Source organism: Carassius carassius, chromosome 32, assembly GCF_963082965.1.
Source record: "Carassius carassius chromosome 32, fCarCar2.1, whole genome shotgun sequence".
Taxonomy (NCBI): Eukaryota; Metazoa; Chordata; class Actinopteri; order Cypriniformes; family Cyprinidae; genus Carassius; species Carassius carassius.
The window spans coordinates 18438572-18462067 of NC_081786.1; the positions used below are offsets into that span (position 1 = coordinate 18438572).

The 23496-nt window shown below is 37.0% G+C and overlaps 1 protein-coding gene across 2 annotated transcripts in view; it reads right to left on the bottom strand.

Moving 5' to 3' along the window:
- The window catches only part of LOC132112904 (lysophospholipid acyltransferase 2-like), a 50999-nt gene extending 36636 nt beyond the window's left edge, over positions 1-14363 (bottom strand). The window contains exon 1 of one of the 2 annotated variants that reach the window (XM_059520640.1): positions 14025-14363. In XM_059520640.1, coding sequence (XP_059376623.1) covers positions 14025-14102 — 78 coding nt within the window. In that variant the 5' untranslated portion in view covers positions 14103-14363. Of the gene's footprint in view, positions 1-9750; positions 9820-14024 lie in introns of those variants that run through there. The other variant, XM_059520641.1, reaches the window with a different exon arrangement.
- Between the last annotated feature and the right edge of the window lie 9133 nt (positions 14364-23496).

Genomic DNA, 23496 nt, shown 5'->3' on the forward strand with positions numbered 1-23496 from the left:
ATTTATTATTAGCCAATACCATATTGCCAATATACCATGCGCCACTAATTAAAGAACTTTGAGAAAAATTGGAATAAAGTTAAAGGTAAGTATTATGTAGAAATCTGCTTCAAGGAACAAGCCTGTCAAGTCAGGCCTGCCAAACTTGCATATGGCACCTGTCATTCCCATGGGAATCTACTGTGTACTTCCTTTCGCACCTGTGTGAGTCTCCAATACCTCCAATGCACATATAGCAGCCCGCCAGCAGACGCCTCCTCATCTCATCTCATGCTCCTGGGCTGAATGTATTTCTTCTGTATTCACTGATTCACTTGGCAATCAATCTCTAAAATAGGTCCCAGCAAGGCAGCAAATCCAACCTCACTTGCAGGCAAAGATAAGAGACTAGTGTGCCAGAAGTGTTCCCAAGATAAGCCACGTTTCCTCCAGAGCTTTGTTCAAGCTAACCTCCAAGAGACAAGTTCAGTATCATTCATGCTATTTTCCATATTCATTTCTATTCAGTCCTCAAATTTACGATTTATAGTCACTCATGTTTGCTTTACTGAAACAAAGCAAGGTGTTCATGCTAATTTAATGACATGTGGCACATGAACATGCACATCTTTATTTTTTTCCTTTCTCAATGAGGACAGTCGGGGGGACCATTGCAAAAATGCCAAGTAGTAAACTTTTCCAATTTTATGATAAAACAAAAAAGGAAAGCCTACTCCCTTTTTATTTCTAGCCAAGTCTAAAGGATTGTTTTACAGCTACATTGAACACTGTTTGGAAACATTTATTCAAGTTCAGAAGAACATAGTCATATTTCAGTTTCTGAAGGCACATCTTAATCTCAATCTCCCAAATGTAACATTTCAATTATTTTCAAAACTTCCCATAATCTTTGAAGTAAATGTTTATTAACTCCCAATTACATCAGAAAAATATTGGTACTTTTATCATTGGATCACTTGGTAAGGGCACAAATAAAGAAGAAAATTGAAAATTCATCCACAGAGAGAGAGAGACTGAGAAGAAAGCAGCAGAGGCGGCCTGTCTGCTCCAGTTGAACATTAAACGTGGCTTTTCCAGCCAGACTTCGCCTGAACATCCGTTAAGAAGAGAAAGAGAGACTTTAAACAATACCCGGATAACATACTGAATCATTAACCAGTGGACACTTTGATTTTTTTATAAGGCCATGGGAGCTGAGGAGCAGTCAAAAAAGTCAAAAAGCTGAACAAACAAAAATTACGTACAAAGGAAGTTTCTTGTGGTTACACCACATGTGTTGATAACAACCAAATTCCCTCAGGTTGTATGTCTAGGAATGTACTTCCAAAACTAGCCTACTAATGCTTACAGAACACTTCCTCAACCATCATCACATGCTTTGTATACTAGGAAACTAGTGGCATCTTTTTATTGTTTTTTTTGAGGAACTTTTACTACACACTCTAACAAACAAGCACATTTCAAATCCCCAAAAAGCAGCACAATGAAAGCCTAAAAAATAAAACTAGAAATAACAAAAGAAAACCAAGGAAAAGCTTAAGGGAAGCACAAGGAAGGATCATGTGACACCGAAGACTAGAGCAATGATTGATGAAATTGATTTTGCAATCACAGGAATAAATTTCATTTTAAGATACATTAAAGTGGTATAATATTTCACAATATTACAGTTTTTCCTGTATTTCGATTAAGAATTAAGCATCCCAAATGCACATGCAGTGCAGTCCTTTGTCCTCCTGTATATAAACCTGTAGCTGCAGAATGTAGCATACAGCAACATCTCCTGCTTTCAAACACTTCACCACAAACAAAAGACTCCTGTCAAGGGCAGCATGCTTCGGCTACATCCCTTTATGTTCCTCCAATGATCACAGCTTCCTTGGTCAGCTATAAATAAACCACCATTCAAGCCTGGCCTGGCCTGCATGACAAATGTCTGATATTCACCCCACCTCAAACAGAATACATAACTAGCCAAACAGCTAGCCAATACAAAAGAAAATCTCACCCTCACTTGTGGAGGAAACTCTCTAGAAAAAAGTGACCAATTTAAAGGACTAGTTCACTTTCAGAATAAAATTTAATGATAAATTACATGCCATCCAAGATGTTAATGTCTTTCTTTCTTCTGTTGAAAAGAAATTAAGGTTTTTGAGGAGAATTCCAGGATTTTTCTCCATATAGTGGACTTCAACGGGGATCAGTGGGTTGAAGGTCCAAATTGAAGGTTTCAGTGCAGCTTCAAAGGGCTCCAACACATCCCAGCTGAGAAATAAATGTCTTAACTAACAAAACTATTGATCAAAAAAAAAGAAGCTTTTTGTAATATCCAAACTGTAAACGTATAAGTGAAGTTGTGAATGCATATTGCACAGGTGGTGCAAGACAAACATTTGTTAAAAAGTATATACTTTCTTTTTTTTTTTGAAAATTACAGATTGTTTGGCTAGATAAGACCCTTATTCCTAGGCACAGACACAAGTCTCCATGCGTGTACTTTCAGCAGTTGGACATGAACCAAGCTTTACCACCTTATAATGAGCCTGCAAATGGAAAAGGGCTAAACAAAATGTGTTACCGCTAAATCAGACCATGCATTCTGAAAGGGACACTCTGACAATCCCACCTTACAAGCTGTAATGACTAACAATCAGTTTCTAAAAGTTCTGGTTGCTAGGATACATGGCTGCAACAGAGGCTGGAAATGAGACTGACAGCAAGTCATGGAGAAAGAAAAGCGACTTATCAATTTCCTTTTCATATCAGCAATGAGTCATGACACGCACCAGTCCAAAATAACATCACACCTGAGCATTGTTAGCAACAGATGCCACCTTGAAGAAGCCAAGAGATGCTGTCTGGTCTTAAAGAGACAAAAAATTGCTTCAAGATGATCTGTTAGCATTGCTTTTGACTATGGGTTTAGACCAGGGTATGGTTGCAGCAGCTGTTCAGAAGTTCGTCCATAAATTGGAACACAAAGTCCAGGCTTATTAACTAACTTAAATAAGTTATAAATTTACTAATTAACAAACTTGAATGATTTTCCTTAACCTGTTAAGCACAAAAGAAGATATTCTTTGTTGTATTTTCCTGTCAAAATAACAGTGTTCCTATGGAAGTCTACATCTTTTAAAAACAGCCGGATTTTCCGGTAGTAGGTGATGTTAATGCACAAACAGCAATCTCATTGGCTGGCACTCACTTATTATCTTCTTTGTTTTGATTTCAGCAAATCAGTTCAAGCGAACGCACAAAACCTGATTAATATTCATGAATCCAGCTGCTCATTAATCCTTAGTCATGCTTAGTGTGTTTTATAGTTATTATTATTAGAATTTGTATTATTACTATCCTATCAGTATTTTTGTTTGTTTTTACTCAATTTATTTTTTGTCAGAAACATTGAATGACAGAAAAAACAACCACCTCTCAAGTTAAAATGTTCAGTTAAAATGACTAATATGCATTCAAACATGGTCATCAAATTTTATCTAATTACTTAAGTTATATTAAATAATACTTGATTATTATAAAGCTTGACTGACTGTGCCATTTTACAAATATTTTATATATATATATATAAATCAGTCTGGCGAGTAAACTAAAATATTTACTAGCCAACGGCCATTCAATTGCCAAGGTGTCTGTAGAGGGTTGACTATGGAAGTCAATGGTTAGTAGAGATGTTCCGATACCCTTTTTCTCTTCCCGATACCGATTCCGATACCTGGGCTCAGGGTATCGGCCGATACAGAGTACTGATCCGATACCTGGGTGTGTATCTGTATATACAGCTGTATATACTACTAGCCCTGTTGTTAATTGCTAGAATTATTTTATGACCCTGGACCACAAAACCTTAACTATTTATGTGCTTCAGACTTATCCCTTAATAAAACATGAACAAATACATGGTGAACTACTGTATTTATTACAGTATTTTTATATTCTGACATGAATTTGACAGTAATATTATTTATTTTCTTAAGCGAAAAAGAACTTCAAATGCAGCCAAAAATCTAACACAGCAAACTAAAAAAGGTATTTTAGTGTTACAATATAACTGTATATGTCTGTCATCCACAGAGATGTAGAATTTGCAGGAATAATATTTAAATAATATTTTGCAGTTTAATATTCACAGACACTAGTATATATATTAGGCTACAGTCTGGAGCCCTCCGCTTAGACTAACACGGAAGCGACTGAACGCAGCTGCGGGTACCGAATATACTCGGGAGTCGGTAACTTACTACCGGTACTACAGAGACGCTGGTATCAACACATTTTTAAATTTTCAGCACCGACTTGGTAGTGAAGTGCCAGTACTTGTTGCATCCCTAGTCGCCGTTTTACTGTCTGGTTGGTCCAGTCTGAAATACTGCTAAACAGCGGACATACTGCAAACCACTGATCTATAATATAGAAGCGGCTTCACTGTCTGTTGGCAGTTTAGAACGCGATGAGCAATCCATTCATATATAGATCAGTGCTGCTAACACATTTTCATTTCTTCTTCGCTGCTCTAAACAGGGGTTGCTTGTGGCAACACAGCACAACTTCCTGTGTTTTCAATGCATTCTGAGCAGCGAAGAAGAACCGTGCAGCGGTTAGGCAAAGCTAGTGGTCATAACTAGGTCGTTTAAGAAAATGGTATCGGATCGGTATATGGGTTCATGTAATCGGCGATGCCAGAATTTGTTGTGGTATCGGTGATATTTCCGATACTAGTATCGGAATCGGAACAACTCTAATGGTTAGTTGTGTGCATGTTATAACTTAGTGCCAATTTACATCACAACTGGGATGATGCAGCAACTAACACATCTGTTCCTTCAATACTTTGATGGTTTTGTCTAAAAAAACACATAAATTACCAAACATCAGCCACTGTGTCGCCAAAAGATTCTTTCTATATTAAACTACACTTTTGAGATTCTTTGGGTAAACTAAAAAAATAAAAAGGTTTGTACTGTTCCAGAGAAATGTTATCATTACGAGGGCTTGCAAAATTTTAAATACTTAATACTTAAATTTAAACTATTACGGTCTTAATTGTTTAGATTGTAGAAGGCACGTTAGTTTCTTTCACATTTACATCTCTGGGTGTTTGCTGCATAAAAACATGGGTTGATATCCGCATTGATCTAAACAAACAGCTGAAAGGCCGATTGTAAATGCAAATGAATTCTCTGCCACTAGTTGGTGTTTTTGAAAAGGCTGAAATATAGCAGTTTTCCAGCTGTTCACAAAGTAGCACCGCGCTCATAAATGCTACGGTCTAAAGCAAGATAAAAAGAAGATGCCATTGAAACTCCTCTTAAGACATTCGGTTTCATTTCAGAGATTCATTAAAAAAAAAAATCACTTGCGCTGCATTTTGACTTTTAAATGTACAGCGCTCAAAGGTTATTTGTTCAGGGAAATTATAGACTTTTGAAGATTAATCAAGCTATATCGCAATTCTTCTTTCCGTCCCCAAATGTAAGACCTCTTGAAATTATAATTTAGATTTTTCTTATACCTTTTAAAATAAATAAGACTTTTATGGCCTTAAATGTGATACAACTCAACTCAAGACTTTTTAAGGGCCCAAGGGAACCCTGTTTTTTAGGTGATACATTTTGGTAGCTCGACTGGAAGACATAATAGACCCGGTACGTTGGGCTATCTATTTTGCGAACCTGATTCCTAAACAAGTGTTTTAGAAAGCAAGCCAACAGGCCCTACAAGACAATGATACAATTAGGGTTATTTCCAGGTCCAAAAAGTTACAGCTGATTGTCTCCCATTGATAAGGGAAGAACTCTTCAAGTGCATCCTTGCCCAGCCAGCAATGACATGTGGGGCCCAGATGGGTTAAGTACGGGTTCCATGGTTACTGTGTGGGTGAAATCAGCGGGTCCCATGTAGGTTTTGTAGTATGAGTCCCACATAGGAAGCCCATATGAACTGATTAAATGGGCCCCATAATGGACAGGCATGGGCCAATTGGGAATGGGTTTGAACTGAGAACACATATATGGGTCCTGCATAGCATATTTATGGGCCAAGTGGGCATGGGTTTGAACTGGGAACACATATATGGGTCCTGCATGGTTTATTTATGGGCCAAGTGGGCATGGGTTTGATCTGGGAACACATATATGGGTCCTGGATGGCATATTTATGGGCTGAGTGGGGATGGCCGGAAAAAGGAGCGTCCACCACACAGACGCCATGAGTGTATTTTGTATTAATGTATTTTTTTGAGAGATGTTTTTTTTTTCAGAGATTTTTAAAAAATATGTTTTTGATTTGTTTACCTGTATGTTGTGACATTTACATTGTTTTTGAAAGATTATGTTTGTTGTTCAATTTAACAATATATTTCTTGCAGTTCAAAGCGTCAAGTGTCTTGTATTTATCTTGGACATATTCATTCTTCATTTTTAGTTTTTCTTAGATTGTTTCCTTAAACCATTTGGCATGGTTGGGCTTAGATAGGCCTTGCATGAATTGCCCAGTTAGGACCCATATAAGATCCTTACAGAGCCCACTTTAAGCCCATGGGGCATTCACGGTTGAATCCTGGTGCAAGCCCACTTTAAACCCCTTTAGGCAGGTGGGGCCCAAATGGGTCTGATATGAATTACCCAGTTAAGACCCACATAACACCCTTATAGATCCCTTTTAAAGCCCATCTGGGCATGCACGGCTGGATCCTGGGTGCAAACCCACTTTAAACCTGACACGAATTGCCCAATTAAGACCCTTGCAGTACCCTTACAGGTCCCACTTTTAGTTCATCTGGGCTTCCACGTCTTGCCCCAATGTGGATCCCCAGTGCGAGCCCATAATGGGGCCCACATTTGCCGCCCATGAAGCCCTCATCTGGGCCCCACATGTCATTGCTGGCTGGGTGAATTTAGGTCTGTGCTCAGTGGCTGTGATGAGTAAGATGCAGTCATTACTCATACAACCAGAAACTTGAGAACTCTAAACATCATCAAATCATTCCTGCTCTTGTTGAGCAAGCAGAATCATTGTCTTTGGCCACTCTGGACGATGTCACTGAAGGTCACTGTGAAGTTATTTAGGACAGCCATTTCTGTAAGCACTGCTTGAGACTTACTTTAACATGTAAAAGAAAAAGTTTAAATGTTTAAAGAAAGTCATACAGGTTTGGAATAACTGTACTGTAAACTGTACTGTAACTGTAAATCCTGAACTGGCACACTATGGCAAAATGCAAGAGCCTTATTTACCTCCCTATTATATAAGGTGTCATATGTGACCCTGGACCACAAAACCTTAACTATTAAGTTTCAAATGTTTTTGAAATTAGGATTTAGCAATGCATATTACTAATCAGAAAATTAAGTTTTGATATATTGATAGCAGGAAATTTACAAAATATCTTCATGGAACATGATCTTTACTTAATATCCTAATGATTTTTGGCATAAAAGAATGGTTCCTTGTTTTTTGATCCATACAGTGTTTTTTTTGGCTATTGCTACAAATATACCCCAGAGAATTAAGACTGATTTTGTGCTCCAGGGTCACATATCTGGTTGATGAAATCAGCAGGACTGATAGTATAATATATGGCTCTCTCTCTTAATGGATGATTTCAGTGACAGTCCTAGAAGACACAAATATGAGGGAGCCAGAAACAGCCAGGTTCAAAACTTGGTACATAAAAGTTCTACATCCTCACCACATCAGAGAAATAATATCACACACATGTAAATTCCTCACAGGTATTGAGATTAATTAGTTAGAACCTGTTCTAGTAAACACACTGAATCTGCAAATTCACTCTTTTTTTTTTTGTATTTTTGATGTACTATTACAGTATTTAAATGATTACTATTTTGAATTATTTCTTCTTTCAGTTTTGTCATTAAAAGTTATTTTTATTTCAGTTTGAATCATTTTAGCACTTAAACTTTTTTTTAGATATACTTCAACAAATCCAATCCACTGTTAAAAAAAACCCAACTGCATTATGACCAAGCTGAACTTTAACACATTAAATTACAAAAAAAGGAAGTACAACACTTTAGTACAATACTCCCAGAAGCAGAACTAAAGCAGAGACAACTGGTCCCAAGAGAGTGCCCATTTAGAGAGATAGAGGGTGGGCATATACCTCCTCTGAGAAATCAGGGCTGTGCCTTAAGCTCCTGCTGGTCTCACTGGGGTGAGCGACAAGAGACCTGTGTGTTTCCTTATTATAAACCGCTACAAAAACATATGCCCCTGCCTTTCAACAGGTAGTTAGGGGAGAAACCAGTGACTCTTGACCCAGGAGCTCAATGCTTTGACATAGCCCTGCTATTTCTTCCTGTCCAAAAAAACATCTTTCTATGTAAATCAGGATTATTTAGTCACCTTACTCACGAAACCTTTTTGACTTGCTGAAAGTCTGTGTAGTTATCGTTCTTAGTGTGAACGGGCCTTTAGCATTTTAACCAATCTTTTGAATGGCTTTTATATGATATATGTGGGTTGCTCTAAGAAGTGTCCTTTAAGTATGGACTAGTGGCGTACTAACAAATGAACGGAACATAGTTTATTTGAAATCTTTGGCCACACACTATGAGTTCTCCAACAATCATCAACCTTTGAAAAACAACCAGAATATTCAGGAAAGGCACTACCACTTGAGAGGAACCATTAGGAACCGAACACAGCATTAGACATTGGTTTAAAGACCGGCTGTGGCCTATAGAAGTTGTTTGTGACCGTCTTCTACCTCAGATAACCATCATAAAGTGTTTTTAAAGTCAAAGAGTGTAACTTCTGCAAATGGTAAAAAATAAGGTTTCCCCAAACACTCCCTCTGTCTGCCATTGGTCAGCCAAACGGATAGCCGCGCCCTAAACTCACACCATTGGTTGATCCAATGTAGCTGTTTCCAGGCTGGTTGGGCTGCTCAAACAAACAGAGAGCAGAGTTTTAAAAAGAGTCACTATGTTTACACTTTTCTAAATAGGGAACTCTCTATATTTGGCTGGGATTTGTATTGTACAATATTACACACTTTACCCTTAAAAGTGACCCTTAAATAGTTTACCCAAAAATGAAATGTATTAGACCCCAATGTTATTTATTTAAAGTTTACATTTAATCACACAACATGAGTGTGATTAAATGAGGACAGAGTTTTTATTTTGGGTTGAACTATCCATTTAATTATAGTGCCATAAAATGCAAACCAAGGGCTTTAGGACCTAGGTGCTGATATTCTCACAGCTGACTGGGAAGTGCCCTTACTGACAAAGCTATTTTAACTGCAACTGTTTCAAATTATACACTGTCAGGTTACGGCACAATATTTTGAGCCCAGCCTAGCAACCCACATCTTGCATAATCAGAAACAGATCTATATGGCTTCACTCTCGTTTTGGCTGAAGCTCAGGACATAGTAATCCTGACAGCTTGTTTCATGATGTGCTCGGGCTGAGTTATTGATACCTGTCACTTTAACAGTAGTTCTAGAGTGGACTCGTATCAGGAGAGGGTTTGTAGGCATGAAGCCTGCCAAAATCTCATTCAAAAAAGCTGGTGAAGAAGTATGCCAACAACAGAGCAAAGGGCACTAACGCTGTGGATATAACCAAATGGACCTACAGATCAAAAACTTGTTTGCTTGGATTTCCATCCTTGACTTATCTTGATGATTATAGGTTAGTCTTTTGAGGAATGTTGCCATTGAAGTAAAAAAATTAAATAAAAAATAGCTGAAAATGTACTCACCCTGCAGGCAATCTGAGATGTAAATAAGTTTGTTTCTTCATCAGAACAGATTTGGAGAAATTTGGCTTTACATCAGCAGTGAATGGGTGCCGTCAGAATGAGTCCAAACCGCTGATAAAAACATATCAATAATCCACAAGTAATCCACATGACTCCATCAATTAATGTCTTATGAAGTGAAAAAAATGTATGTTTGTAAAAAAAAAAAAAAAAAAAAAAATTCCATCACTAAGATTATATCCTTTTACTCCATCATTATATAGCTTTCTCCAGTGAAAAAGTCGTCTCATCTGAATTAGGAGAGAAATATGCAAAGATCAAGCAACTTTTCCAGGCCAAAACAGTTAAAAGAATATATCAGTGGATAGGGCTGGGCGATTTTGTATAGAAATATTACCAAATTACGTCATTCACACAGCGCTTTTGTGTTGACAAAGGTGCGACACGGGCACTGGAATAGGTGAAACATGCAAAAAGATAGGAGTGAACTTCTTTTAATTTGAGCGGCGTATTTTTAGAATGGTGTTGGATGCATGAGACACTGCAAGAGACACGAGTGCAACAGTCAAACACATCCATGTTTACAGAGAAAAAAAACCTGTAAAGAACTACTACTGTATGTCTGATATTTCTGTTGTTATTCTGCTGTTGTTTCTAAAGAACATTTATAGTTAATAAAAGACTACTGGTGTTATACCTTCAGTCATTTTGATTATGAATGACTGTTGAGATTTTCTAAAAAATCATTTTCCTCGTTTTATTTCTGAACACATAATATGTATCAGACAAGTTTGTAAAATAAGTAGTTTTTGCATTATTTCTGCAAAGATATTTAATTTGTTTGACATTTGCATCATGTTGGCAACTTCATGTGTGCTGCACTTAGAATAGAATTTTCTTTAACTAGAGGGTTAATAAAGAAAAAGTAACTTGAACCATGTTGTAGGCTTGTTACATTTTCAAGTTGACTAGTTAATTTTATTTTTTTATTGAAAATCGGTCAAACATTCTACAAAAATCGAGATTTTAATTTTTTGCAAAATTGCCCAGCGCTATCAGTGGATTTTGATGTAAAAGGGAACAAGGGGATAAGACTTTTTCACTAAAGGAAGTTATAATGGATAATGGACTCATAATTTGGACAGAACTAATGGTTTAAATTTAAACCGATAATAATGGATTCGTTTCCTATGCAGCCTTTTGCTTCACAAGACATTAACTGGTGGACTTTAGTCATGGATTAATTTTGGATTACTTTGATGATTTTATGGACTCTCATTTTGACGGCACCCATTCACTGCAGAGGATCCATTGGTGAGCAAGTGATGTAATGCTAAATCTCTTCAAATCGGTTTCCAGTCTACACTTGCTTGGCCTGAAAGTGACTACATTTTCTTTTCTGGGTTAACTATTCATAACACTCTCACTGCTGGGTCCCACACCAATCAAATATATTTAACATATGTAAAAAAATAAAGAGGTTGAACAGGTAGACTTTTCAAAAGAAATGCAAGAATGTCTACACTCCAAAAACTGGCTTTCAACTAGATGCACTGCACACATCTCACTGAACATAAGTTAACTTTTTATCACTTACTTGCATGCATGGAAGCCAGGATTTTAGCTGCTAGATTTGATGAATATTTCATCATACATCCACACTAGTTTAATACAGCAACATTGGGAACATATGCCGTATAACTCGTTTTGTGGAGGGTTATGAAAGAAAGATAGGATTTAACCTGAGGCATATGACTTATACACAGGCATTATTAATAATTCATCAATACAAAAAAATCTACAATAGGCTTGTGATTCCAGCAAGCGCAGAACACATCTGCTGAAAATTGCTTGGTAATGTGGAAATTATTTATATACTGGTGCATTTCATGGAAAAGTTATTTATTTTTTGTAATTTATTTTAAAAAAGCAAACTTTCTTATATTCTAGATTCATTGCACACAACTGAAATATTTCAAGAGTTTTTGGTTTTAATTCTGATAGTTATGACTTACAGCTTCGGAAGAATAAAAATTCAGTATCTCAAAATATTTGAATATTTTCTCAAAGATCAATCAAAAAAAGATTTACAAAACAGAGATGTTTAAGATCCCCAAAGCAGGTTTAATTATGCACTGAATACTTGGTTGGGGCTCCTTTTGCGTGAATTACTGCTTCAATGCGGCGTGGCATGGAGGTGATCAGCCTGTGGCACTGCTGAGGTGTTATTGAAGCCCAGGTTGCTTTGATAGCGGTCTTCAGCTCTGTATTGTTTGTCAGATGTTACTTATCTTCCTCTTCACAATACTTCATAGATTCTCTGTTAGATTTAGGTCAGGCAAGTTGTCTGGCCAATCAAACACAGTAATATCATGGTCATCAAACCACTTGGAAGTGGTTTTGGCACTGTGGGCAGGTGCTAAAGTCCTGCTGCAAAATGAAATCAGCATCTCCATGAAGCTTGTCAGCAGACGGAAGCATAAAGTGCTCCAAAATCTCCTGGTAGATGGCTGCACTGACTTTGGCCTTGATCAAACACAATGGAGCAACACCAGCAGACGTCATGGCATCCCAAATCATCACCAACTCCGGAAACTTCACACTGGACTTCAAGCAGCTTGGATTCTGTGCCTCTCCAGTCTTCCTCCAGACCTTGATTTACAAATGAAATGCTAAATTTACTTTAATCTGAAAAGAGGACTATGGACCACTGAACAACAGTCCAGTTCTTTTTTCTCTTTACCCCAAGTGAAATGCTTCTGACATTTTTTCTGGTTCAGGAGTGGCTTGGTTCTAGGAATGTAACAGCTGTAGCCCTTTACCTGCAGACGTCTGAGTTTGGTGACTCTTGATGTGCTGACTCCGGCTTCAGTCCGCTCCTTGTGAAGCTCTCCCAAGTTCTTGAATCGACTTTCCTGAAAATCTTCGTAAGGCATCATCCCTGTAGCTTGTGCAACTTTTCCTAACACCCTTTTTCTTCCAGTCAACTTTCTATGAATATATTTTGATACAGCACTCTGTGAACAGCCAGCCTTTTCAGCAATGACCTTCTTCGTTGCTTACCCTCCTTGTGGAGGGTGTTGATGATTGTCTTCTGGACAACTGTCAAGTCAGTAGCCTTTCCCATTATTGTGGTTGCATGTTCTAAACTAGCCCAAGTGGTACCCAGTATTTATACTCAAAATTAATCAAACTAATCAAGCTATATTCTATATATTCTAATATTCTAATTTTGTGAGACACTGAATTCTTAATTTGCCTAAGGTGTAAGTCATAACCATCAGAACTAAAAAATAAAAATAAAATCTCTTGAAATATTTCAGTTTGTGTGAAATGAATCTACAATATAAGAAAGTTAGCTTTTTATAAATTAAATTACAAAAAAATAAAAGACCTTTTCCACGATATTCTATTTTTTTTAGATGCACCTGTATTATATATATATATATATATATAAAATTGAGAAAATAAGGAACAAGTTAATGAATCCTTTAAGTGAACTGATTCTAAAGAATCGAGTCACTTGTCTTGGAAGATTCAAAGTCCCCACCACTATTTACCAGAGGGTATGAAAAGAAGAAAAAACTCTGGTCTTCCAATAAATTTGTAAAAATCAAATAAAAGTACAATTGTTTTACGCGAGATAAAACATGCTGAGGAGACGTACATCCGAGAAGACGACATCTCAACAAAATAACAACTTGAAAAAAATGGGTAACTGAAACAACTCTCGCTGCCTTAACTGAAGTGTTATTTTGCTTTAATAAATCATGGTACAACGGTTTGTATTTAGGACATCTGTACACAATTTTTTTTTTTTTTTTTTTTGTTTTGTTTTGCAGAACGTCTCTCCAGCCCAGCAGGATTCGTGACTATGGCGGTGTCCAAACAATCGAGCTGCCTACATAGACAACATCGCGAGCATGATGTTTGGACTTCTCTGAAGGCGCATGTATGCCTAAAATGCTGTCTAAACAGATAATATACTTGGTTTAGCAACAAAGCCCGTGACTCACTTGTCATCAGGCAATATTTTGAGAAAAATACAGGAAGGAAAAGGAGACAAACTAGCGTTATGATATACGCGAAGATGAATTTCAGGCTCGTTGTGTCATATACAAGAATATCATCCCCAAAACGCTCTTCTATCATGCAGTTTGTCTGTGCGCATCAAATGTGCTAGATTTACAGCAAACGGCTCACCAGCTAGCGATCCTTGCTAGGCAAAAAATGACAAAAGCGAAACATAAATCCCAGTTAAAGTGACAGTTTACCTGGTCCAATGGCAGATCAATAATCGTACTAATTGGCTGCAGCAGTGTGGAGCCCGTGCAAGACGTTGAAGTGGCCATGACTCAGTCCAACTCCACTCCCTTACGTTCAAATCGCCCAAAACGCCGTTTGTCCTCTTTCTCTCCCTCTCTTCCTCTCTTTATGGTGGATGGGTGTTGGGAATGATGTTCTCTGGTGCTGCCCTGGTCGCGGACTGTCAGCGGTGTTGCACCGCCTGAACATCAACACAAAGCCCGTGTAGGCGGACTGACTCGCCCTTCCCCTCCATTACATCAAACTACTGCTGCTCAATTACTTACAGTACACACAGACACACACAGAGAGAGAGCGCAAAATAACTTTACTGGCACTCCCTCTCATTTACGTCCCTCATTTACTATAGCCATATACTATAGCCATATACTATAGCCTATAGAGTTAATTATGGCCATTTTAAAAACTGCATTTAATAAATAAAATAGTTCAATGATGTACATGCTCATAGTACTCCAGACAACCAGATTTTGAGAAAAGACGCTTTATGAGATCGACCATTAATGGGCGTGGCCATGTTGACATCACATGACTAGCTGTAACTCTGATGAAAACAAAACAAATAATAAAATACAATTTCAGCCATTGCTCAAAAAAAAATAATAAAATACAATTTCAGCCATTGCTCAAAGCGCTTTGCAAAGTATAAACATAAAAGTAAAAACAATACACAATGTACATATGACAATTAAGTTAGGACTAAGTGTACTTTATCAACAAAAAAGGCCAGATTTTCTCAGTAACACTTTAAAATAACTTACAGCAACTGTATGTACTTTTTTTACCTTGAAAAATCAATCCCAAATCATTCTGATGGTACACGGACTTCTAATAAGCCAAATGACTTCTCTATCCCATGCTTCCTGTTATCCAGAGGCATCATTAATAACACTGGGAGTATGAATGCTTGGTGAAACACTGAAATTCTGTAAAAAGTGTGGATTGCTTTAAGCAAGCAATAAAAGCAGGTGTACAGTTATATTATTTATATAGGCATATTTATGACAGTGAATTCCACTCACTAAACTGGTTCAAAACAATAAACAAAACTACATACATTGCTACAACATTACCAAGCATTATGAAATTAGCTATTTATTACTTAACAAACTAATATTAGGCTAAATATTCATTTAAGCAGCTGTGATAAGAAATGTGATAAAATTATCTGTTTATATATCTGGACACTGACCTGACCCCCAGCAGCACATTCCCAGACCCCAAGGGCATAGACCCTTGCATGATAAAATTAGATTGAATTACATGATAAATACAAAGATATTGGAAAATAAATAGAAGAAAAAAAAGATACCTGGGGTTATTGTATCTTCTACACATGCCTGAACTTTGTGGCCTAGACCCAGAACTGAGATCTGGCCTACATGAGGTATATTATTAATATGGTTCTTATTATGCAAAAAGATGCAACAAGGTCATATGGTCAACAAGACTAAGCTTTATGTGCATTTTATTACCTTTTCCCCCATATATATATATATATATATATATATATATATATATATATACACACACACGCAGCAACCACAGTGTGTGTTTCTTACGTTGTATTAGTGGACTTTCCTGCTGTAGAAGAGAACTATAGTGTAACAGTCAGAGAGTGCCACCTACTGGTCATTATGGAATATAAATATAATCCATGGGCCTATTTTATGAATTTCAATTTGTTTAATAAAAACTTAACTCGTTTTACCAAATAATAAAAAAAAATAGAATTAGTTAAATAAAATTAATGTCAGTGCATTTATTTGCACCCTGTTTTGTTTCAACAAATTTAGCAAATTACCAAGCCATTCATGATAACAGCATGACTCAGTAATAATAACCTGAATCATTGCAAAATGTGCCATTAATGACTTTTCACATTCACGTATATACGTTTGCTTTTCCCCCGTTTCAGTATACTAAGATAACAACAGTTTCTCCATTTCTTAGACATAGCGGTATGCACAATGAAAGCGATATGCACAATAAAAACAAAAGCAGACAATAGAAAAGGGCGATTACATATACCGTAGTTTAGACTATTTGATTTCACTCAGCTAAGCCATGTGCAAATAGCAATTGCAAGTCGTAATGTTAACTATTAAAATGATATGCAAATGTCAATGTCTGACAGGCAATGTCCATTCTAGAGTTCCAGGGTCCACAGATTAGCTCTGAACTCGCCCAATTAGGTTTGGTAACAACACCTGCTCGTTTGGCTTTTGTACTACTTAGCCCAAGTGCACTTCATACTAACAAACATCATGAAGTACATTGGTAGGTCAGCATGATAGTACAAGGCTTTTTTGCTAGGGGTCTCTGCTGAACACCTGTTCTACACGCAAGCACAAAGGCAGGCAGACGGGCATCAGAGGATGAAGAGCCCATGATTCAGAAGATCTTCTGTGGCAAGAGTCCTCTGAGTGTCTGGGACTAGACTTTTACTCCACAGTGTGTCTGGTAGGACGCACATGTTAAACTCTTACCGTTCGCTAAGCTGGTTTATTAATTCAATATCAGTATTTTATTTTTAATTTTGACACTGTGAGTAGACAAAGCCTACTTCGTGTTAACCCTAAAAAGGGCAAAACTGTGAAAAGACGTGAAAAAAAATATATTTATTGCTATTTTCCATCTTATTGGGACTCAAATAATACAATTTCATTATTATTATTATTTTCAAAACTTATTTTTTATGTTTACATACCCCAGGACATGTTGCCCCTTTGGGGGTATAAATTAAATGAAAACGGAACACTTGCTTATCGATCCTTGTTACAACATGGTTGTAATTCCTGAACGCTTTGGAATACAGACTTAAGGTTAGTCTCTTTTTAGATTGCTGAAGTGAAAGTCACAAAAATTATAAAGAAAAAGTTTACAGTAAAGTTAATGTTGTATATATTTTTTTATTATATATAAACTAAATATTTGATCAAATATGTTGTACTCTAAACTTATTATAAAATCAAAGCCATGTGTCTTAACAATGTTTTGAATTTGAAGTTGATATCACAAAAAATGTGGTTCCTGTGAGATTTTGTTTGGGAACTATACCAAAAATATCCACATGGTTACACATAAAATCTGTTGATTTATTTTTTTATTTTTAATTATATTTTTTTAATGCATTTTCTATCACAGTATAACTTCTGTTACAAAACAGTTACCAAATATGGAACCATGACTGTTTTTATATCTTGATTTATAGCTTTAAAAGGGAGCCATACTCCCTGATACGAATATTTAGATACAGATTACAAAAAATGTAAGTATTTACATTTTCACTGTAAATGTAATAAGCTAATGCTCTAATGCCGTTTTCCAAAATGTGTAAATATGTGAATTAAATCAACTTTTATCTGATGTGTGAGTAGTTTTAAAGGGGTCATATGGTGCTGCTAAAAATAAAATTATTTGGTGTAATGAAATGTGTTTATGTGGTTTAAGGTAAAAAAAACACATTATTTTCCACATACTGTACATTACTGTTTCTTGTCAGGCATGACGAAGCGGATATCGTTCTCTTTTGGAAGACCAAACAAAGTAGTTTCACTTTCACACTGAAACACACAGCGTCTATACGGCATGGCAGTGACAGCAACAACAATACTACAATGAGAATAAAAGGAATGCCTTCTTTCTTTTCTGTTAAGGATATCAGAGCTAGCATTTTACCTCATCCTGCACACAAGGCTTGCACTTTTGCTCTTTCCCATCCGTGTTTCTCCTTTAAACTAGTGAGATTACATGATGTTACCACTCTTTGAAGCCCTCTTATGGCTATAGTGATGTTCTCCCGACTTCGCTGTTTCAGCAGGTTTTTGATAGTATTGGCCCCTGTGTTGTAAAAATGATCAATACTTCTCTTTTAACTGGTGTGGTTCCTGACTTTTTAAAAAATCCTATTGTTGAACCTGTTCTTAAAAAGCCCAGTTTAGACCCATTGCAACCCATAAATTATAGGCCTATATCTAAACTCCCTTTCATGGCTAAGATTCTAGAGAAAGTGGTAGCAGAGCAGCTTACTACTTTCTTAGAGATAAATTATATTTTTGACAAATTTCAGTCAGGGTTTCGTAAAAAACATTCTACGGAAACTGCACTGGTGAAAGTTTCAAGTGATATTTTGATGTCAGCTGATTCTGGGAAGCATACAGTGTTAGTTTTACTGGACCTTACATTTGCCTTTGACACTATTGATCACAATATTATGCATAATAAACTTCAGGATCTATTAGGGATATCTGGATCAGTTTTAAAATGGTTTTCATCTTACCTTTACCGGTAGAAGTTTTAGTGTTTTTATAAATCAGATCATGTCAGATACTGTAGGTTTGTCGAGTGGTGTTCCTCAGGGTTCTGTCCTGGGACCGATTCTTTTCCTTCTGTATATACTTCCTCTAGGATAGATAATTAGCCAGTTTCAGGATGTCTCTCATCACTTGTATGCAGATGACATTCAGTTATACTGTTCTTTTAAGCCTACTGAGTTATATAAATTGTCATCTTTAATCAACTGTTTGAGTAAGATCAAGAAGTGGCTAAATTATAACTTTTTAATACTGAACTCAGCCAAGACTGAAACTTTAATCATTGCCCCTGAGCAGAGCATCCCTCAGATAAAGCAACATATTGGTGCCTTAGGTTCGTCTGTTCAGCCGAGTCTCAGGAGCTTAGGTGTTGTTTTTGATGCGGCCATGTCTCTGGAGAAACACTCGATGCAACTTATTAAAAACTGTTTCTTTCAATTAAGGAACATTTCTAAGATAAGAGCCTTGGTGTCTAAGGCCGAGTTGGAGATGATCATTCATGCTTTTATTTCATCTCGTTTAGACTATTGTAACAGTCTTTTTATTTGCCTTAATAAGAAGGATCTTTGTCGTCTACAGACTGTCCAAAATTCTGCTGCTAGGCTTTTAACCCACACGAGTAAAAGGGCACATATTACTCTTATTTTAGCTTATCTTCATTGGCTACCAGTGAAATTTAGAATGCACTTTAAAATTTTGGTTCTAACTTTTAGAGCCTTACAAGGAAAGGCGCCCCCATAACATCTCTGACCTGATACAGCTGTGTACGTCCTCACGTAGTCTGAGATCAACAGGCCAGAGATTTTTAGTTGCCCCCCTTACACATTTTAAAACTAGAGGGGATCGTTCGTTTCAAGTTGTGGCACCTCGGTTGTGCAACGCTTTGCCTCCTTCCATACGCTGCTTGGATTGTGTGGAAAATTTTAAAACCCAGTTGAAAACTCTTCTTTTTAAAGAAGCTTTTAACTAGACTGTAGGGTGGCCTTATGTGTACTTCTGTTTATTTTGATTATGTGCTGTAATGTATTTATAAGTGTTGTGTATTCTACCTATTGTTGTGAAGCACTTTGTGATTTTTATCTGTGTAATGTGCTATACAAATAAATTTTACTTACTTTCTTTGTGTGAACATCTGGGTGGTGTTATGCAAATTTTCCCACATAGTGATGCAGAGATGTGGGGGCTTGTTAGAATGAGCCGTTTTAGGGGGGTGTGGACGAGTCTTTACTTTTATAAAAAAATATCTCTTTGGATTTGAGACTTTAGTCTTTGCAACTTTACAGATCTTCTTTTATGGACCAAGAGCTTGTAACACTACAAAGAGAAAGAAAAATGTTAAATTGCATCATATGACCCCTTTAAATGCTTCCTGCGAGCTAAACAAAGAATGTAGAAAAATATTCTAAATATTCAAAACAAACACCCTTTCTAAATGAAACCAATAAATAAGACCTACACTTTTCCTGCTTCTCCCCACAGGTTCTCGTATGTTTGTATCCCCCAGGATACGTTGCCCTTTTTAGGGTTAATTTACCAGACTTGTAAAAAAAGAACATAAATAAGCATTTGTTTCAGGGAACAGAAAACAAGCTTTGTGGTAGAAAATAAACTGGTTCTAAATCAATATAAATTGGACTGAAACAAGCTATCATTCCAGCATGCATGATTAATGACCGATGAGATAGGCTAGCATTACTTTATTTGTTCACAATTTTATGTAGGGCTGTGCAAAACAACGAATGCGATTTTCATGCACATCTTGTCAGTAAAGCCACCCCTGTAAGTAGTAGTTCATCTCCAGCATGTGCTGTAGTGCCGAAATTTGCACCCTGCCAGATTATGCATCCCCTAGCATTGGTAGGTTTAGGAGTAGGTGTGGGGTTGGGAATAGGCAATCAGGTAGCGACTTCAACGATGGGGTGCACAATCTGGCAGGGGTGCAGAATTCGGCACAACCAAGCGGCAACCTCCCGCTCTCTTTTGTGAAGCCAACAAGGAAGTGACTCAAACTGTAGTTCGTCAACTGGCAGCTAGAGTCTGGCTGCAAAAGAGAGTCAGTCCCATATACTCCCCATGTTATAATGCCCAATTTCACAGCAGAAAAAATCGTTTACAGTCTGGTTCAAAAAATTATTTTGGTCTATACAGCTAATCTTGCCCTTCATGACAACAACGAGAGGGATGAATTTTTTTATATAACTCGTCCGTTTAAATTATATTAAGCCTTCAATTCCTGCATAATTAAGGGCATGGTCACTTTGAGTGACAGGTGGATTCCTGCTGCTGTCGAGCTAGGTGCGTGTGATTTCAGCAACCACACTTTCTGAACAAAAGTTATCAATTTTTCACTTGCCCCATGAAACTTTGCGTGAATTGGAGGGGTACCTTCTGTTTAACTGCAAACATTACCTCAAAAACCCTATATGCTATGCCTACATCACAAGATAGTCTTCAAATATTTTTATCACACTAAAGGCTTGAATAAAATCAGAACAGATTTTAAAACATCACACACTTGCTGACTTCTTAAATGGTTACAAAAGGTTCGTGCCCTTCATACAATGTGCAAATGTCTGTGAAATCTGCTGACTGGCTCTGATTTTCAGCAATTAACATTGAAACGTCCAAACTGCACACGGAGGCAAAGTTGTGTGCAAGTCATGCAGTGCACTACAGCCTGAAAATGAACAAAAACTTTAAGGCACTGCAGTGAAGTAAGTGCACAGCTTTCAGTCAAATCTCCTCTGACAAAAAAAATAAAAACATTTCCTCATCACTTTTTAGAGGGTTTCACAGTGTGCCATATTTTGAAGTAGTTCCTTGAAGCACATGCAGAGCTACATTGTATTTTGCACAGTACACAGGTGTCTTTACTTTGTGACCTGAAATTTTGCACAGCACAAACACTTTTCTCCCACTTGTGGCATCTGACCCGAAATACTCCGGCCAGCATAGCTCTTCCTCCACAGCAGATGGTTCAGAGGTCTCTTGGTCACATGATGTGTATGGCTCCGTGTCTTCTGATACGACAATCCCCACCAGCTCAGCCATGAGTGCCTCTCGAAATTCCTTCTGGGTGAAAAGGGGCTTTTTCTGAGATTTCAGCAGATACTGGAGGAGAATTAAACTGTTCACCAAGGTAATATTGACAAAATGGTCTTGTGTATGACATTGTAGTAGGGCATCTGAAAGGTCCATACCTCCCATATATTTATTGTAGTCCTTCGCCATCTCTGGAATTGTGATTTGGCACTTTTCCCATTCATTCTTAGGATTCCTGACACGCCGTCATATGCCTTGTGAATCGTCGAACACATCGAAACCATTTTTGTGTCCATCCAGCTCCTAAGAGGAGCTTACCTTCATGAAGCCAGCGTATGGATCCTCTTTGCACCCTTTCGCTGAGCTCATTGGGCCTTGTTCTAGGAAAGCCCTGTACGTGGGAGCGTATCGTGCCACACGCAAGTGTCCGTTTATCCAGCAAGTCCAACTAAAGGCCTGGGCTTGCATAAAAGTTGTCTATATACACATGGTAGCCTTTGCCAAGAAGAGGCAGATCCAAGAGGTGTACCACAGAATCATAACTCAGTCTTTTACCTGTGGCCAAAGAAGATTTCCCTTTATATTTATTTTTTAATGTTTGTTTCCTCAGTTGGTCAGAACAAAGCGTGGCAGACTTGTATACTTAATTGTTCAGATGACAATATACAGTATGGTGAAAAATCTTATTTGGGTCACATATTCCAAGACGTAGGCTATAATTACTGCGGTGACTGATAGCTACACATTCACCTCAAAACAGATTCATCCCCTGGATCACATTCACAACCCACACAGGTTTTCAAACATAGATGGCAACAAAGAGGAAAAACTTACGGACTGCAGCTTTAAAATGTTACTTTTGATGTCATAATTATGACTTTCTCATCGTGGTATCATCATTGTCTTTTTCTGTTATGACTTACATACCATTTTAATTACTTAGTATCTTCTAATTTTGACTTTTTATCTCAAAACTATTTTATTTTGTCTCAGAAATGGGATTTCATGCAACAGAATGTCAAGATTACAAATATTATGTAAATAGTTAACACAATCCGGAGCCATCTAGAGCAGTACGCCTATTGAACTCTTAACATATTGCAGCTTCTGCAGATAATAATTTCTGAAAGCAGAACTTCTCAATAAGGAACAAGGTTATTCAAAGAGACACCAGCAGAGGTCATATGGATATGCTTTCACTCTTCATTACGAGCTCTGAGTGGAGAGAGCATTAGAGTGTTGTATTAACATTCAGAAGAGAGTCAGCTATGCAAAATAAGAAATTAGATTAATTATTTTCCAATATTCATATATTAACAGCAGATAACTTGACTGCCCTCAAGGTCATTGGGGACATCAGGGGTCCCAATAATGGTCAAGGTGTGCAAACATGCACAGATAAACCAAAACCTGCCATTGTCTTTAAAGTCATTTTTTCATATAGCCTATATTTTTACATAAACAGAACTATGCGGTATGTGGCATGAATTATGTTACTTTGAGTTAAGTTTCCTCTTTTTAACCTGAAGTGACTGCAGTCTTTTGTGAGGATGCAAATACACTCTGCTACAAATATCTTGCTATGATTGTTGATTTTTATAAATTGTTATGTTATTTCACTGTTTCTACTAGTACTTTATGGAAGAATGTGTACTATCCATCGAAAAAGAAAGATTGTATTAGATTATGTTCACATGGATTTTTAAAGAGCTTATAATCAGTATACTCCAAAAGTATGCTTGAATAATTAATTTAAGACAAAATTGCAATAATAATAATTATAATAATAATAATTTTCTGGCAGAAAACCAATACAAAGCATTGTTCTGGAGATGTTGTTTAATATTTAATGTTGCGGTCAGTTAAAAATCTCTTCAAGCTGTCCATCTGAGCCTTTTAAAAGTGTGTTACTGACAATTTTGTGAATTATTTGTGTTGAAATAACTTAATCATGAACTGATTAATTGTTGTCCTTTTAATTATACACCGAAAAAAATTCTAAATGCAACACTTTTGCATTTATAAATGCACTCAAAGATATAAGACTTTTTCTATGTACACA